This window comes from Triturus cristatus, chromosome 5_1 (assembly GCF_964204655.1).
Source record: "Triturus cristatus chromosome 5_1, aTriCri1.1, whole genome shotgun sequence".
In the NCBI taxonomy this organism is placed as follows: domain Eukaryota; kingdom Metazoa; phylum Chordata; class Amphibia; order Caudata; family Salamandridae; genus Triturus; species Triturus cristatus.
In genome coordinates, this window is record NC_140587.1 from 682,816,712 (window position 1) to 682,835,383 (window position 18,672).

At 41.9% G+C, this 18,672-nt stretch overlaps 1 protein-coding gene across 1 annotated transcript in view; it reads right to left on the reverse strand.

The window, feature by feature from the left end:
• Positions 1-2,661: 2,661 nt before the first annotated feature.
• Positions 2,662-18,672, reverse strand: part of SNTG1 (syntrophin gamma 1) — a 2,687,950-nt gene continuing 2,671,939 nt past the window's right edge. The window contains exon 20 of the mRNA XM_085605648.1: positions 2,662-3,745. Within this exon, the coding sequence (XP_085461774.1) occupies positions 3,578-3,745 (168 nt within the window). The 3' untranslated portion in view covers positions 2,662-3,577. The remainder of the gene's footprint in view (positions 3,746-18,672) is intronic.

Below are 18,672 nucleotides of genomic sequence, written 5' to 3' on the forward strand. Positions count from 1 at the left end.
TCTGCTCGCCTAAACTGTAGAATGGGTTCAGGCAGGGACTAGAGGCCAACACTGCCTGCTCTTGCAGTCAGATCAACACATGATTTTCCGGACCAAATTTTTTGGCCTCGAGCTAAGCGGTTTCCGAATCAGGGATACTGCTCTGCTCAGCATACAGTCAGCAATGAGTGCAAGAGTCCTCCTTCAGAAGTTAATTTCCTCTCTTCCTTCACTGTGAAAAAAGATGTGCTGATATTCCAGGGATCCTCAAAGGTCCATCACCTTCGTCTGTAGGTTGGAATTCATAACACATAAATGATCCATGAAACAGAAACAAACTTTCTAGGGCTATGGTAGGATTCTGTGCCCATAGCCTGAAGAACCTCGCCCACCCTTTCTACCCAAACCACTCAACACACATCAAATTAGTGTCTGGGCAGCATGAGATCTTTACCAAAAACCACTACATAGCATTAACACAACCATGAGTCGAAATAAAGTTATAACATAAAAAGCCAACATTAACAGCAGTGTTCCTCGTACTGGGACCAAGTCACAAAAGCATTTTGGCTCTGGAAATAGTACAGAGGAGCACCCTTTAGTAAAGGCGCAAAGAGGGCACAGTCCTTTCTATTTGTATTAATTGTAAATGAATGTGACCGTAAAATATCAAATTGCGAAATGGATGAACAATACTATTTTGACCCTGCGTCTAATATTTTATCGTATTGTCTGCAATGTCGATTTTTCGTATCTAATACAATACATACCCAGAATGAAATACAAAATGTCGTTGTTGTCATTTTAATTTGTTATAGAGCCAGTGTCGAAATACCACAGTTCTGTAAATTCCGATTATTTTTGTGAAACAAGAGGCCTTCAGTTTAAGAGCTCTATCAATATCCATTGTTAGCTCTCACCAGTGCATACTTTTTAAAGCAAAACATTCTGGTGTCACACTCCCATGGTGTGCAAGTGATTCTTCCAAACGGCTCAGTTTTTGCGCTTTCTTTTGATTCCATCTTCAGGCTTGCATGCCTTTACGTTTCCTTTTGGAAAACTGAAGATGAAGGCACCTTTTGTGCACTGAGGATTCTTTTAATAGGCTTCCTACTGTCAATAATGCCTCAGGCCCTAGGCCAATGTCCCTGTCGCCCTGAAAGCTGCACCGGGGACGATGTTTAGTGAATACAAACAACATGGCAACTTGCTCCTAGGCCGAGGAGTAAGCTACTTTAATACCGAGCACGACATGTATTCAGATAGAGAGCGGCGGCTCCTCTGCTAAGTGCTGCCCCACTGCTCTTTGAGCAGTGCCAAAACGATAAACAAAATGATAATAACAAAATGTTATTATCATTTCATTTTTCCATACAGAGGTAGTTTTGTTTACCTTACTGGCGGGGCTGGGCTGTTGTCACAACAAGCAGGGGTAGAAGTAGTTGGTACACTTAAGTGCGCATGACAGTTTGACCAGCCATCTTGGGCCAGCCAAGCAGACATTGCACTTAGACTTTGGCCAAAGCCGGGTAGAGAACATGGACAGTCTCCCACTCCCTGTCAGATCGCCGTATCAGGCCACTCAGACAAATCATGATGCTGCTCTCATGCTGATAACAGCAGCATCGTGATTGGCTTAGGGGAGTCTAGGAGCCTTTGTGCGTCCGTGTGTCAACAGAAGAGGATGGAGGAGAGGCAGCAGCAGCCACGTAGGTGAAATTTGAATGTTATGCACGTTTTGTGCCTAGTTTTTATTTGCATGCTATGCGAGTTATGGGCCAAGATATTAATAGCATATGATGAAAGTTATAGGTTTAGATATTGATTGCATGTTATACAAAGTTTCAAGGCTTTCCACTCTCCATTATGTACATTTAGCACAAATGAGGCAAATGGGGGAGAAAACGATCTGTCTGGCATCATAATGTCAATCAAGTGGAATTACAGTGTATTGCTCGACTTTCCAAAGCTAAGAGGACAAACACTTGGGGGGTCCACGGACCAGAAGTAATGTATTTACCTGTTACTGAGCATTTTCGCACTGTACTTTGCAATGACTGGCCAGTGAAGGTGTGAAATTTTTATTTTAATTATGCAAGTGCCATTCTTGCACTAAACAGAAATGGCAAATATCACTTAGCTGGTCACTGATGCATTGCCTTTAATCTGGCCCTACATTCCTCATTCTGCCATCTCTATTGGAAGGCCACTGGCTTCTGTCATGTCATGGATTATGTAAGTGCCTCGTGCTTGTCCCCACTCTTAATTATTATCTCTGTCAGAAAATGTATGCTACAAGGCATTTCCATTTTTGTTTTTATTTGTGAAAGCACTTTTTTTACTCACTGGATTGATTTTGAGCTAGGTCTCATTTTTAATTTGCTTTTCTAATCCCATTTGTGTTTGATAAATATGGGTATTTTGACCGCTATAAGGGATTCAAGTTTCGATAGATAAATTGTGTAACAAAATTATTTGACATACAATCTTTCTGCAGATTAGGCATCAATAATATACTCCTACTGAGAGAAAATATCAAGCCTTTTTGAAGAAATTAGTCCTCCACCAGCATTGGCACATGTTATCCAAAGAGCCCCTAATTATGGCATATTTTAGGAACACTGAGCAAGAAATTGAGTTCTAAAAAAACAAAACATGCTTTGGTTGAGAGTCTAGATTATTTTTTTGCATACAGTGGACTAACAATGCTTCTTTAAAACTTCAGTTTAAAATTCACTTTTTATATGATAGCAAAGTCTCACAGGTACTTGAGGGACAGTATTACAGACCCAGAAAGCATAATTAACACAGAATTTCCCCATTCACCTCTCCATTTCCACGTAATTTGAAAAGTAGAACTCCTTTCATGGTCCAGTTTCCTTAAAAATGAACAATCATCTTGCTCCACAGGTGATCCACACTCATCCTTTCTTGTGCATTACTACCATGGACAAAATTCGCTCTTTGTAAAATTGAACTGAAATGGAACATCTCTGGTGGAAAAAAATAATTGGCAATAATGGTGTACAAGAAGTTGAACAGGAACGCAGACTCATAGTTCAGAACAGTGTTTTAAAGTGCTTTCATTGTGGGGACACTTACACAAATGAGTCTCCATGCTTGCATCTTTCCCACTGAAATTACATCTGATGCACTTGCTGCTTTCTTAAAGAGCGCTGGATACACTGAGAGGGCACAATTTCAAAGCCCACCGTGTTGCATAAACAATTCAGAAAGCAACAAGATGGGAAATTGTTGATCATGTTCTTGAGTTCAGCACTAAAGCTCTAAGTTCAATGTGTATCCTCGTGACTTTGCCTCCAGTGTTGGCTGCAGCAAATCAAAAGTACAAAAAGTTCTTTCTAAAACATGCCCACCCTGCGCTGAAGATTCAAATTGAATACTTAATTGAAGACTTTCAGGAAAAATATGAGTTGATGATGTTTTTCAGTAGTCTTTATGCCAGCACACCTGCTGGACATGTCTTTTCCATTGGTTTCTATGTTGATGATAGCCAAAGGTTCTAGTCAAATGAGTATGTACACATATACACAAGCCTCAAGCCCAGTTTGTAAATAGACCTGCACTAGGAGAGGTGTCAGGTGGCGTACTTTATTTTCCCAGCAGTGGTAGTGGACGCAGTTGCTACAGCAACCGGTGGAGTCGCCTGACCGCCAATGTAAAGAGGGTCCAAGCAAGCGACTTTAGCCGCAAAGAAGGAGTGAATACAGTGCAGCACAGCAAACAGGTTGGAAAATTCCAGCTCCTACGAAACAAAAAGAGAGAAAATCTTTAATGTACTATCATTTAATTGTGTCTATTTTTTACACATTTATCAGACTGCACCAAAGAATGTGCAGAGCAATTCTTAGGGTACAACATTTGTCAGAACCTGATTCAGTGCAATTGCACATGTTTGTACAGTGATACACCATCCAGATGCATCTCCCCACCTGGTCGGTGGAGTTGTACAGAGTTGAAAACTTTGGTTTTATAGATCAAGTTCTGCCTTAAAAGATCTAGCCCAATTTACTTGAAGTTGTTCAATAAACGTATTTGAAACCAAAGATCTAGCTCTGTGAATGGGAGACATGTCAAACAAATGCTAAGGAAGTGATGCAGCACTATTTTAGAAATCATGATACATGACACATTAATACACAGCAGACACGAAAAGTTGAAAGTACACTTTGCACATTTTAGACACAGTGATACATGAAACTGAGACAAGTGTAGTAGAAGCAATTTAAAAGTGTGCTTTAAATGTAAGATGAAAATAATTCACAAATTGAGAAATACAAATACATATAAACGAAGTTGCCGCAATGATTTCCTATGCAAATGTTGCTTATTGACCTGTACTGATGAAATTATGATGTAAAGTGAGGTGGCCTAGAGTTTTCTATGCTTTTTGCTGAGTGTGCACCTTTTAGAAAAGTTGGTGCAAAAATGAGTAGCAAGTGTGATATTTAACAATATCATACTAGAGACTCTTCAATTTATGGAATATTAAAAGCAAATTTTCTAGCATGAAATTAGAAAAACGTGCATTTGTATGAAAATTGTAACATTTTGTGGTAGTAGGGTATTTCTCATGTTAAACATTTCAATGTAATGGTAATTTTTGAAACTTCTATACATTCTTCATTTGAATTGCTTTAATTTCATTATATTGAAGTAAAGTCAGAGCTTATTTTGTTCAAATGTGCGATACTTACTCAAAATGTCTTTTAAAATGCTTTTCTCTAGAGCTGACCTTTCCCCTAATTTAATACAATGGATCATTTTTCTTAAGTGAAAAATTGCTTATTTGTCCGGTACATGTCTACACCCTGACATTCATGAATGTTTTTTAAATATGCACCATGAAATGTTCCTATGGGAATAGAATTTCAGCTATTGTGATCAACAGACTACTTTGCATCTTTTTACTTGATACTAGGCCTATGAGGACTCTCAGGGCCTCATTTATGAGAAGTAACACATTGCTGGGCAGAAACAGAGATGCGTCACTTTTCATAGCGCTATCCTTACGACACCATGGATGAGCTGTATTTACAATACAGCACTACATGGTGCAAGGGTTTACATACACGTCAGGAATTCTGACGCATCTGGTGGTGCAAAAATTACGCATTGCCTATGTGTGTCGGAAAATTGACACAACTCCATTAATGTGTCGTAACCCATTGGTGAGTTCCAAGTGAAAAGGCCTGCATCAATCCTTATGCCTGCTTGAAGCAGGCATAAGGATTTTGACACAGTCAAGTCGTAGAAGCGAAGAAGTTAAATCTCATGAATTTCACAGCGCCACTTCTATGAAGCTTTTTTACGTGAGAACGCCTACCCTGCAAACATTATTCGTGATGCAGATATAATGCAGCGCAGACCTTTACAAACTGACATATCTGTTTAGATGTGTCACTTCGTAAATAGGGCGCAGTGTGGCACATTGGCTTTGCCACCGCAGTGTCATAAAAAAGTGACGCAACGGAAGCTCAGGCCCTTCATGAATCGGGGCCTAAATATTTTGTTTCTCGTGACTTGCATGGGAAACTATCTCAATGTTTCAAATGACTTAGGTGGCACTATGAGGGCACGGACATGTGATAGTCTTTCGATGGTGGTGTGATCCCACCTCATTGGGAAGAACTTAAAACTCTTCTAAAAGAAGAAACCCCAATGGAAGGTCAGTGCGGACACCATACATTCCTTTTTCTCCATTAGAGAAGTTGCTTAGTGGACCCATTTTTGATGATTTTCTTCTCTAACTTTGGTCTCTCTGGTTGATGCTACAGTCAGTAGCTGATGGACTGAACCTTTCTTGCCAAACCATTTCTAAATTGTATTCCTTATAGTCACTTGATCTATGCTAATGTACTCGCCCTTAATGGACTTTAAATCTGAACACATTTTCCATCCTCTTAGGACCTGAGTTGTCAGAAAACGAACTATCCTTTTGCCTTGGTGCTAGGACCCTGTAACTCTATAGCTGTTTCTAATCTAAGAAAGCCTGCTCAAATGCTTGCCACTATTATAAAAACTGTGCTATTCTTATCTGACCTGCTGAAGAAAATACTTGTGGCTATACATTTTGGATCTCTAATACAATAACCAAATTAATCAAATATCTATGTGTGTATATTATTGAGTCCTGATGATTATCTTCCAGAGGAAACTCACGTGAAGGGACCCTGGTCCACATAATAAATATAATATATCTATATGTATGTTTAGATTTATCAAAGTATGAAGAACCCCAAAAACAACACACACATACATATGTATATATATATATATATGTATGTATATGTGTATATATTATCTACTGGCGGTCGCCAGTAGATAGTTATAGTTAGGACCGTGTTTCCATAGGAAATCTGCAACATTCTATTTGGAATAACTTTGGCGCCGGTTGACGAATCCTCGCGAAATTTTCAAACTAGGTGGGGCGCTCCGCTCCGCTCCGCTCCGCTCCTACCCGGAAAGTCTCGGGGGGATTCGTCAAGCGGGGGCTGAGAAAAAAGGGGGGTCCCAAAACGCATTTTCCCCATGCAATTTTCCATAGGGACCTTTAGTCCAAGGTACAGCCCGAACGGCTGAACAGAATTACTTGAAATTTGGCAGAGAGGTAGTCCTCAGGTCAGGGAAGTGCCTTTTGCAGGTCTGGTGTCAATCTGTTCAGTAGTTCCTGAGAAAATCAAAAGTAAAATCATATATATATGTGGGCGGAGCCTAACCACACATCTCATCCTGAGATCTGATTGGCTGTCAGCACTTCATCCAAGAATTGTTGGCAGCCATCTTGGGACCAATATACATGATAGCACCTCATTAAAAAGCATTGCAGTTAATAGAAGGTTTTAAGACTTTAGTTACATTATAAATCATTTGTTGATGGTACCATACTCATTTTAGGAATTGTGGTATGTTCTAAGGTGATTTCACCATGTGAAAAAGCCTTCTGCTGGGATATCATAATTGAGAGAAAAATATTTTCTCATGCTTTTCCCACAGAGGTTTGGAAGGTGATCTATAAGCTAAACTGAGAGCTTATTTTCTGTAAATTCACATTATCTTTCTCAGTCATGTGAGAATGAAGTCTGACATTCTCAGTAAAACATGTACATCCAACAAGGGCAGAGACTGTCAGTTGATTCCTTTGTGTTCTACTGCAGCTTCCCAGAGTGTTCCAAAGAACAACTAGAGCGCTAACAGTCCTACTTATGATAAACGTATGGCACACCTGAAGCCATCTTGCTTGGATTAAAGTGGTAACTCTTAAAACATTTAATTTAAAAAGGAACAAAATGAGGGGGTTCATTTTTCCATAAAAAGTATGATTAGTGCTGCAGAAAGAAAAATTAGGGCACATTTTGAGTGACTTCTCAAATCCTCTTCTATTTCATTAAACAATTCTGACATGCAGACTGAAACATGCACTTTCAATACCAGCAGCAGTTTTCCCTGGTGAGCAGTAGCTTTACTACAGTGATCTAATGAGCAAAAAGTGTGCTAACATTCTGAATTTATGGCAAATGTGTGACACATCTGAATGCCTTCTTGATGGAATCAAAGTAAAAAACTGAAAGCATTTCCTACTGAGGAGACTGCAGTACATGAGGAAATTAGGAAACTTCATAACAAATAAATCTCCCAAGATGGCCACCGGAGACAAAAGAGCCCAAATGTAGCCCAAAATCACCCAGATGTAGCCCAAATATAGCCCAATGACAGAAGTGTGTAAAACACTTATTATTTTGTGTTTTTGCAGTGTTATATAGTGCAGACTTGTCGGGTATTGTAGTGCTTTACATGAGCATTGGTTACATCACACAAGAACAAATTCATTTTGGTTGTAGACATGGGGAGACTAAGTGATTTGACCAGAATCACAGAATGTCGAGCTGAAGCAGAAACTCCAACCTGGTTCCCCAGTTGCAAAGTCTGCAGTTCTGGAAGTAACACCACAACCTCTCCCCTAAGTGCAACATTTAATCAAGTGGTCAACTGGATAAAAAAACATAAAGATAACAAATAATTTAAAAGCGCTTTGTCGCTATTTGAAAACTCAGAAAATATGTCCTTATTTTAGTCTTTTAGAGCACTAACCATAATTTTGATGCCAATAAGACCCTCTCATATATGTAATTTCTAAAGGAAATGCTCTAGGTATTACAGTTTTGATTACATCAAGATGACGTCAGGCGTTCCACACTTTTGTAATAAATATAGAATGTTAGCAATCTAGTTGTTCATTAGGATACTGTTGAGAGGCAGAGGCCAGGGGCACGGACTCTGAAAATTGAAGGCAGGTAGGAGGGTGCAAAGGCAACAATTTAACCACACTGAGCAGTCAGGAAGGGCCGTGGCAGCACAACAGACTATGGAGGGCAGTGGAAAGGGGGGCAGGGGCAACAAACCAACAATACAGGACTTGCAAGAGAGGCTGTGGCAATGTAATAGACCATTGTGGGCAGAAGGAAGAGGCAATGGTAGTACAACCATACATGCCAACAGACCCGATTCAGCCAGGAAACGTCCAATGTTTTCAAGCTCAAATGGGCTTTATTTGATCTGTCTCCTGTCTACAATCTCCTCTTTTTCAATGTAACTCAAAGGGAAAAATCAATACCCCAGTTTTTTTTCAAAATCTCCCTCTTACCAAGTTCAAAATGTTCGCAAGTATGGTACATTGGATCATGGAAGGAAATGGGGTAGGGACATGGACTTGGATAACAGAGGGCAGGAGGGACATGGAGAGCTGCATCAAACTGACCCTGCAGGGCAGGCATCAGGGTTTGCAGCAAAACAATACACCACACAGAGCATGCGGGATGGGAGTGCAGCACAACAATCCATAGAAAGCAAGAGGGAGGGGACAGGACCATGCACATGGACAACAGAGAACAGAGGGGCAAGAGGCAATGGTAGCTAGCTGACCATAATGGACAGACAGGAGAGAAAGCTGCAGCAAAACAGACCATAAAGGGCAGGAGGGACGGATCAGGGGCATTACAATGGAACAGACAAGCCAGGAGGGAGGGAGTAGGGGTCTGCACATGTAAACAGAGGGCTGGGGGCAAGGGGGCAGGGCAGGAGCAGCAAGATAGCCATGGAGGTCAGGCAGGATGGGCACTAGAAGCAAGACACACCATGAAGAGCAACAGTGAGACTGTGATGGCATACACACAGACCATGGAGGGAAGGTGGGAGGGGGTCAGGGGCAGCTAACTGACCACACAGGGAAGGTGGGAGGGGCCATGGCAGCACAGAAGACCATGCATGGCAAGTGGGAGGGTTAGTGGCAGCACAATGGCTATGTTGGGCAAGAAGGAGGGTGCAGGGGCATGCACAAAGGACGATGGAGGATAGAAGGGAGGGTCAGGACCTGTGCACAGACAAGAAAGTTCAGGGGAAGGGGCCTCACAACAGACCGCACGGGGCAGGCAGGAGGAGCAGTTGAAGCACAACAGACCAGGGAGGGCAGAAGGGTGTGGCAGTACAATGGACCATGTAGGACAGGAGGAAGAGGATAGGGGCATGGCATGTGGACAGGCAGGGTGGAGGTGGCAGGGACAGGTTACAGTCATCTGACAATGCTAGGCAGGTGGGAGGGGAGTGGCAGCTCAACAGAACACTCAGAGTAGATAGGAGTGGCAGGTCCATGGAACATGGTGGGCAAAAAGGATGGAGCAGGGGCATGCACAAAGACATCGGAGGGCAGGGGGAAGGAGAATAGGGGCAGCAAGCTAAGCACAGAGGCTAAGCAGGAGGTCAATGATGGGGCATAGAATTGGGCAATGGAGGGCAGGAGGAGTGGACTGGTACATCATACTAAAATGAGGGCAGTGGCAGCACATCAGACCATGCATGGCAGGAGGGAGGAGGCTAGTCCATGGATTCACACAACAGAGGATAGGGAGGAGGGGGATGGGGCAGCAAGCTAACTGTTCAGAGAAGGCGGGTATTAGGAACTTTATTGTTTTTAAAATGTGTGTCTGTGCGAACTACTTAAAATATGAACAAGTATGCAGCATAATCTCACTTTTATTCAGGAAGAAGAGGACGTTTGTGACTGTGACTCCGGGCTCACTTGGCAGAAACACCCCCTGACCCTCCACCCCCTATTGCAAAATATAATGCCAGTGAAAAGGGTAGGTGAACACAGTGTTATATAGAACATAGTCCTGAGAGCACGATTGAAAATGAAAACTAGATATAGTGTATGGTATAATCTATGCACCAAAAAGTGTGATATAAGATGAACCGGGCGTGAAATATAATATGCAATACATTGTGCGCAATGACAGATTCATTGGAGAGCGCGAGATAGCACAGGCACTAGCGCGTGCTATGCGATATGCGCCTTGGAGTGTAATATGCACAGGGCAGTGTTGTGTAACCTAACTAGTCTCTAAAGTTGTAATATAAAATATGTGCTGGGGAGTGTAACGTTGCATATGCACTGTGACAAAGATATGGATCCCAGATTGTAATATGTATGGCATAGCACTGTGCGTTATAACATAGGCATCGAGGAAGGCACGTTAGATGGGGCAATATTACCCGTGCGAAGACAAGTGTGGCATGACATATTCACGGGGTGGTGTTACAGTGCACATGGGCTAGAGAGTGTCATAGCATATGCACTAGCTAGTGGAATACAACACAGAGGTGTGTGGCACTCAGCAGGCAATGGTGGGTGTAACACAGCATTGGGCTCTGCCAGGAGCGCGCTGTGACTCTCAAGTGATGTTCGTCCCCTTTCCAGAGTAAAATAAAAAGTATTACACATCCGGCAGTGGATGTGTGTTTTATTAACCGTGAGGGGGGTTTCTTGCATAGTTTTGGTCGAATTTTTGTCGAATCCCCTTTGAATGGCTTGGTGTGCATGTGTATTAAATGTGCTCGTCAATAGCTACCCATGTTTGTATAAATAAATGACAAGGGTGTCTACCGGGGATTAGGCACGGTAGGGCATCAGACATGTCAGAGCTTCACTAGTGGTGTAAATACATTCCACGTGGATTAATTTTATGCATAGTCGCCTTCTAATGAATATCACGCAAATCGTCATGGTGATAGGTACGTACGGTTTGTCCAGCATGTCCTAGGTGTGTCTATAAATATATATTTTTTTAAATAATAAAAAACAGTGGCCGGCCCTGGGGAATGGGGTCAAAAAAATATAATTAGGAGACAGGCCCTGGGGGATGGGGTCATCAGGGCCAATAAATTAGAATAAGAAGGGGAAACACACAGCCCCCCTTCTTAAAAAATTAAAATAAATAAAAGACTGGCATCGTGCCGGAGGCCACGCCCCCTCCTTGCAGCACTCTGCAAACGCGCCCCCTGGCGAGTTGTAAGTTGGGGAATTAATTCCTCTTCAATACTGAGGGTCCCTGAGGGCCAACTAGCCCAACAGGCATCTCCAGTATGCGCCAGGGAGCTGCGCTGCAGACAGGTGTTCTGAGGCCAAGCCCCTTTTTACACCTCTCTGCAACGCAGCTCTGTGGCGCTTACTGGAGGTGCCCAGTGGTCTAGTTTGACCCTAGGGACCCTTAGGATTCAAGGGGACTTAATCTCTCAACTTAGAACAGTCACAGGGCGCGTTTACACAGTGGTGAAGGGAGGGGACGGGCCTGAGGTGACGTGTGCAAACATGCACTATGGCACGTTTTAAATTGGGGATATAATTTCCCTTCAATACTGAGGGCCCCTGGGGGCTAACTAGCCCACCAAGTGCTTCCAGTAAGCGCCACTGAGCTGCATTGCAGAGAGGTGGTCCAGGCCGTGCCACTTTTTACACCTCTCTGCAACGCAGCTCTGTGGCACTTACTGGAGGTACCTAGTGGGCTAGTTGGACCCTAGGGACCCTCAGGATTCAAATGAACTTAATCTCCCAACTAAAAACGGACACAGGGCGTGTTTACACAGTGGTGAAGGGAGGGGACGGGGCCTGAGTTAACGTGTGCAAAAACGCCCTGTGGCCTGTTTTAAGAGGTAGTTTTAATCCCCCTGCCCTATTATATACTAGGGGCTTACAGAGGAGGTCATGCTAATCACAGGGGGACCCCAACGCATAATGTTCCCTAGTGTATGTAGGTGTTTTCACTGTATTCTAAGTGTCTTTTAACATAGCACTGGCTCTAGGACTGGTTAGTCAGACTCAGTTACCACCAGTATCCGTCTGAAAAAGTTGAGGGTACAGGATGATTTTGCAACAAGGCTTCTTTCTGCTCTTCTTTTTGTTCTTTCTGCACGTTATCCTTCTTCCTGCACTTTTCTTCGTCTTTGAGGACTTCTGTTGCTTCTTTCTGCACTTCTTTTTTTTCTTTCTGTGCATTTTTTCTTCTTTCTTCACATGTCCTATCTCTGTAGGCATAGTTAGAAATTAGCATTTAAAAAACCTTTGAAATTCACAGAAAAAACCATAGGTTTCAGGCACGTTATAGTTAGAAATTAGCATTTAAAAAACCTCAGAAATTCACTGAAAAAACCATAGGTTTCAGGGGTGTTATACTTAGCTGGACTTTTCACTTGTACAAAACCATTGAAATTCCCCCGTTATAGTTAGTTCAGCTAACTATAACTCGCGCGCCCGCAATGCACTGCTGATGACGTCACATATTACAACACTCATGACATGGTCAGTGACATCACTCATGACATCACTGATGACATCTCAAATGACATCACTGATGACTTCACTGATGACATCATCCTTGTGATAGAGTGGCAGACCTCCTCTCACCCTAATATAACCTTTGATACACACATTCAAAAATAGAGACTAAAATTTTCAAAACAATGGACATACCAATACCAGTTACAACAACCTCTTCAGTAATTCTAAGATCCACATACACATCCACTCATTCACCAACAGTCCTATACAGTCACTCATACATGTACTCACTCATCATATGTACTCATACACCTATACATCCTGTTACACAATGCCACTCATCCATAGAGTTACTCACACACATAGTCACTCATGCTAATAAAGAATCAAACATACATTTACTTGCATATACAGTTATACACACACCACCACACTTACTTCTACGGAAACTTACACATACTTAGTCTTTTAAACAATCACTTATAGAAACACATACATATTTATACAGGAACTCTTTCAATCTCTCACTCTCACATATACTCACTTATATACACCAATAGTCACATATACTAGTTTAAAACATATGTAGTTACTCATAAAGACACTATTGAGACAGTCATTCACTCACTAACACACCCCTACACACACTCATCCACCCATACAGTCCTGCACACATGCTGTCTTCAACACATACAAACAGTGAGTCACTCATTCATGCACCGATGCACTACGTAATACCCCCCACCGAACCATGCAGACACTCAGACTGATACTCAAAAAACCAACTAATAACCTATATAGACACCCATGTAGCTACTCACCAACCCATGCAGCCACTTATACACAAAGTGAGAGACTGATACAGATATTTACATATTTAAACATTACTCACTAAGCCATGTATTCACTATGATACACTTAATCAGTCAGTTACACAATCAATTTTTCAAAAACAAATCATCCATTTAGACACTTATATACCCATTTATTCTTCCATCGACCTTGAGATATACATATATAAAACATATTTAATTTTCAGAAAAACACACATTCACTGGATGATGTCATCAGTGAAGTCATCAGTGATGTCATTTGAGATGTCATCAGTGATGTCATGAGTGATGTCACTGACCATGTCATGAGTGATGTAATATGTGACGTCATCAGCAGTGCATTGCGGGCGCGCGAGTTATAGTTAGCTGAACTAACTATAACGGGGGAATTTCAATGGTTTTGTACAAGTGAAAACTCCAGCTAAGTATAACACCCCTGAAACCTATGTTTTTTTCAGTGAATTTCTGAGGTTTTTTAAATGCTAATTCCTAACTATAACGTGCCTGAAACCTATGGTTTTTTCTGTGAATATAGATATGTATGTATGTATATGTGTATATTACCTACTGGCGGTCGCCAGTAGGTAGTTATAGTTAGGACCCCTTTTCCATAGGAAATCCGCAACATTCTATTTTGAATAACTTTGGCGCCGGTCGATGAATCCTCGCGAATTTCTCAAAATAGGTGGGGCGCTACGCTCCGCTCCTACCCTGAAAGTCTCGGGGGGATTCGTCAAGCGGGGGCTGAGATAAAAGGGGGGTCCCAAAACGCGTTTTTCCCATGCATTTTTCCATAGGACCTTTAGAACGAGCTACAGCCCGAACGGCTGAACAGAATTACTAGAAATTTGGCAGAGAGGTAGCCATAAGGTCAAGGAAGTGCCTTTTGCAGGTCTGGTGTAAATCTGTTCAGTATTTCCTGAGTAAATAGCATTTAAAAGCATATATATATGTGGGCGGAGCCTAACCACACATCTCATCCTGAGATCTGATTGGCTGTCAGCACTTCATCCAAGAAGTGTTGGCAGCCATCTTGGGACAAATATACATGATAGCACCTCATTAAAAAGCATTGCAGTTAATAGAAGGTTTTAAGACTTTAGTTACATTATAAATCATTTGTTGATGGTACCATACTCATTTTAGGAATTGTGGTATGTTCTAAGGTGATTTCACCATGTGAAAAAGCCTTCTGCTGGGATATCATGATTGAGAGAAAAATATTTTCTCATGCTTTTACCACAGAGGTTTGGAAGGTGATCTATAGGCTAAACTGAAAGCTTATTTTCTGTAAATTCACATTATCTTTCTCAGTCATGTGAGAATGAAGTCTGATATTCTCAGTAAAACATGTACATCCAACAAGGGCAGAGACTGTCAGTTGATTCCTTTGTGTTCTACTGCAGCTTCCCAGAGTGTTCCAAAGAACTACTAGAGCGCTAACAGTCCTACTTATGATAAACGTATGGCACACCTGAAGCCATCTTGCTTGGATTAAAGTGGTAACTCTTAAAACATTTAATTTAAAAAGGAACAAAATGAGGGGGTTCATTTTTCCATAAAAAGTATGATTAGTGCTGCAGAAAGAAAAATTAGGGCACATTTTGAGTGACTTCTCAAATCCTCTTCTATTTCATTAAAAAATTCTGACATGCAGACTGAAACATGCCCTTTCAATACCAGCAGCAGTTTTCCCTGGTGAGCAGTAGCTTTACTACAGTGATCTAATGAGCAAAAAGAGTGCTAACATTCTGAATTTATGGCAAATGTGTGACACATCTGAATGCCTTCTTGATGGAATCAAAGTAAAAAACTGAAAGTATTTCCTACTGAGGAGACTGCAGTAAATGAGGAAATTAGGAAACTTCATAACAAATAAGTCTCCCAAGATGGCCACCAGAGACAAAAGAGCCCAAATGTAGCCCAAATATCACCCAGATGTAGCCCAAGTATAGCCCAATGACAAAATGTCCCAGAATGTTCTTAAAAACAACTAGAGCGCTTACTGTCTTCATTATGACAAAAGTATGGCACACCTGAAGCCATCTTGATTGGAATAAACTGGTAACACTTAAAACATTTAATTTAAAAAGGAACACAATGAGGAGGTTCATTTTGCCATAGAAATTATGATTAATACTGAAGAAAGAAAATGAGGGCACATTTTGAGTGACTTCTCAAATCCTCTTCTATTTCATTAAAAAATTCTGACATGCAGACTGAAACATGCACTTTTAATACCAGGAGCAGACTTCCATGGTGGAGTAGTTTTACTACAGTGATCTAATGAGCACCTAGAGTGCTAACATTCAGAATTTATGGCAAATGTGTGACATATCTGAATACCTTCATGATAGAATCAAAGTAAAAAACTGAAAGCATTTCCTACTGAGGAGACTGCAGTACATGAGGAAATTAGGAAACTTCATAACAAATAAATCTCCCAAGATGGCCACCGGAGACAAAAGAGCCCAAATGTAGCCCAAAATCAACCAGATGTAGCCCAAATATAGCCCAATGACAGAAGTGTGCAAAACACTTATTATTTTGTGTTTTTGCAGTGTTATATAGTGCAGACTTGTCAGGTATTGGAGTGCTTTACATGAGCATTGGTTACATCACACAAGAACAAATTCATTTTGGTTGTAGACATGGGGAGACTAAGTGATTTGACCAGAATCACAGAATGTCGAGCTGAAGCAGAAACTTCAACCTGGTTCCCCAGTTGCAAAGTCTGCAGTTCTGGAAGTAACACCACATCCTCTCCCCTAAGTGCAACATTTAATCAAGTGGTCAACTGGATAAAAAAACATAAAGATAACAAATAATTTAAAAGTGCTTTGTCGCTATTTGAAAACTCAGAAAATATGTCCTTATTTTAGTCTTTTAGAGCACTAACCATAATTTTGATGCCAATAAGACCCTCTCATATATGTAATTTCTAAAGGAAATGCTCTAGGTATTACAGTTTTGATTACATCAAGATGATGTCAGGCGTTCCACACTTTTGTAATAAATATAGAATGTTAGCAATCTAGTTGTTCATTAGGATACTGTTGAGAGGCAGAGGCCAGGGGCACGGACTCTGAAAATTGAAGGCAGGTAGGAGGGTGCAAAGGCAACAATTTAACCACACTGAGCAGGCAGGAAGGGCCGTGGAAGCACAACAGACTATGGAGGGCAGTGGAAAGGGGGGCAGGGGCAACAAACCAACAATACAGGACTTGCAAGAGAGGCTGTTGGAGGGAAGATCTATTACGGGTCAAGGAAGCTAGGGGCGGTCCCCAGATCCCCGGGAGCCACCACAGAACTGAGCAGGAGAGTGAGTCAGGGACAAAAGGGGCACCTTAATTTGAGCCGGGGTGCCTAGGAACGCTTGTTCCAAAAATGAAGAAAACAGACATATGAGACATGGAATTGGAGGCAGAATACAATGGCAGTTTAATGAGAAGATGCAACTTCAAAGAAACCGCAGAATAGAGACATAAAGTACAAAAAACAGAATCCAGATAATCATACAGCTGTCATAATATTCTCTGTATCTCAATTAATGTACTGACAGAGAGAGAGAGAAAACACATCTATAAATGCATCATGAGAAACAAGTTACACCAAGGAAAATGTTACCTAGGAACACTCACGTTTACTCTTAGAGCAAGCATTCCTGCAATTACAATACAAAATCTTTTAAATGCAAAAGTAAAGAGAACAATGGTTAAACATAACATGACATTTCATATAGGTAAAATAGAATAAGATACTTCAAGCAAAGCAGAGCAAGACATTTTAAGCAAAGGAAGACAAGAGCTCCCAGCTCTTGGGGAAAACCTGCACTGCCTGTTAACCTACATACAGACGGCGAGGTAGTCCGTCGATATCTGTGGGTGCTCCCTTTTTATATCATTTTGTGGGCTCCTTTGCACGCTACATCTACCTACGTATGCTACCCAAAAGCTTCGACTGCAGATTTTACCAGACATTTCGTCATTTACCCACTTAATGCTGACAATGGACTGGGTGAAAAGGTCAGTCTCTCAGGCCAATCGCTTATCGTAAGTTCCATAGAGCAAGCAGAAAATAATGGGTATTGTACGGGAATTCAATATATTCATGTATAAAATCTCCTCAGTTCTCCTAACTTGACGCTCTGCGGTTGCCACTTCCTTAAAAGCGGGAAACCTGCCCAGGAAGCAAGTACCAGTCCAGGATGCAGCCTACTGTATGTCGACAGCTTCAGGGGGATGTTGAACTTTGATACCGAGCACGGAGCACTCGGGTAGGGTGGGGGCTACTAGTTTGAATCAGAAGGCCTCGCAGACCTGCCTTCAGACTGCTATACACTAAAATTGCAGAGCTATGGTCAATTTAACAAAGAGGCCTACATATTGAACAGAAGGGCCTACACAGGGGTTTTATGCTGGCTGAGTGGTAAGGATGTCTCAGGATAATTATATAGCAATACAGGACCCGCTGGTCAATTTAATACAGCCTACAAATGCAGCTGGCAGGGCAAGGACAAGGGTCTCATACTTCAGGTGTGGACAGAACGGGCCAGGGGCCCCCTGTGATACAAAATCTACCCTCCTTCAAGGCTGTGGCAATGTAATAGACCATTGTGGGCAGAAGGAAGAGGCAATGGTAGTACAACCATACATGCCAACAGACCCGATTCAGCCAGGAAACGTCCAATGTTTTTAAGCTCAAATGGGCTTTATTTGATCTGTCTCCTGTCTACAATATCCTCTTTTTCAATGTAACTCAAAGGGGAAAATCAATACCCCAGTTTTTTTTCAAAATCTCCCTCTTACCAAGTTCAAAATGTTCGCAAGTATGGTACATTGGATCATGGAAGGAAATGGGATAGGGACATGGACTTGGATAACAGAGGACAGGAGGGACATGGAGAGGTGCACCAAACTGACCCTGCAGGGCAGGCATCAGGGTTTGCAGCAGCACAATACACCACACAGGGCATGCAGGACGGGAGTGCAGCACAACAATCCATAGAAAGCAAGAGGGAGGGGACAGGACCATGCACATGGACAACAGAGAACAGAGGGGCAAGAGGCAATGGTAGCTAGCTGACCATAATGGACAGACAGGAGAGAAAGCTGCAGCATAACAGACCATAAAGGGCAGGAGGGACGGATCAGGGGCATTACAATGGAACAGACAAGCCAGGAGGGAGGGAGTAGGGCTGGGGGCAAGGGGGCAGGGCAGGAGCAGCAA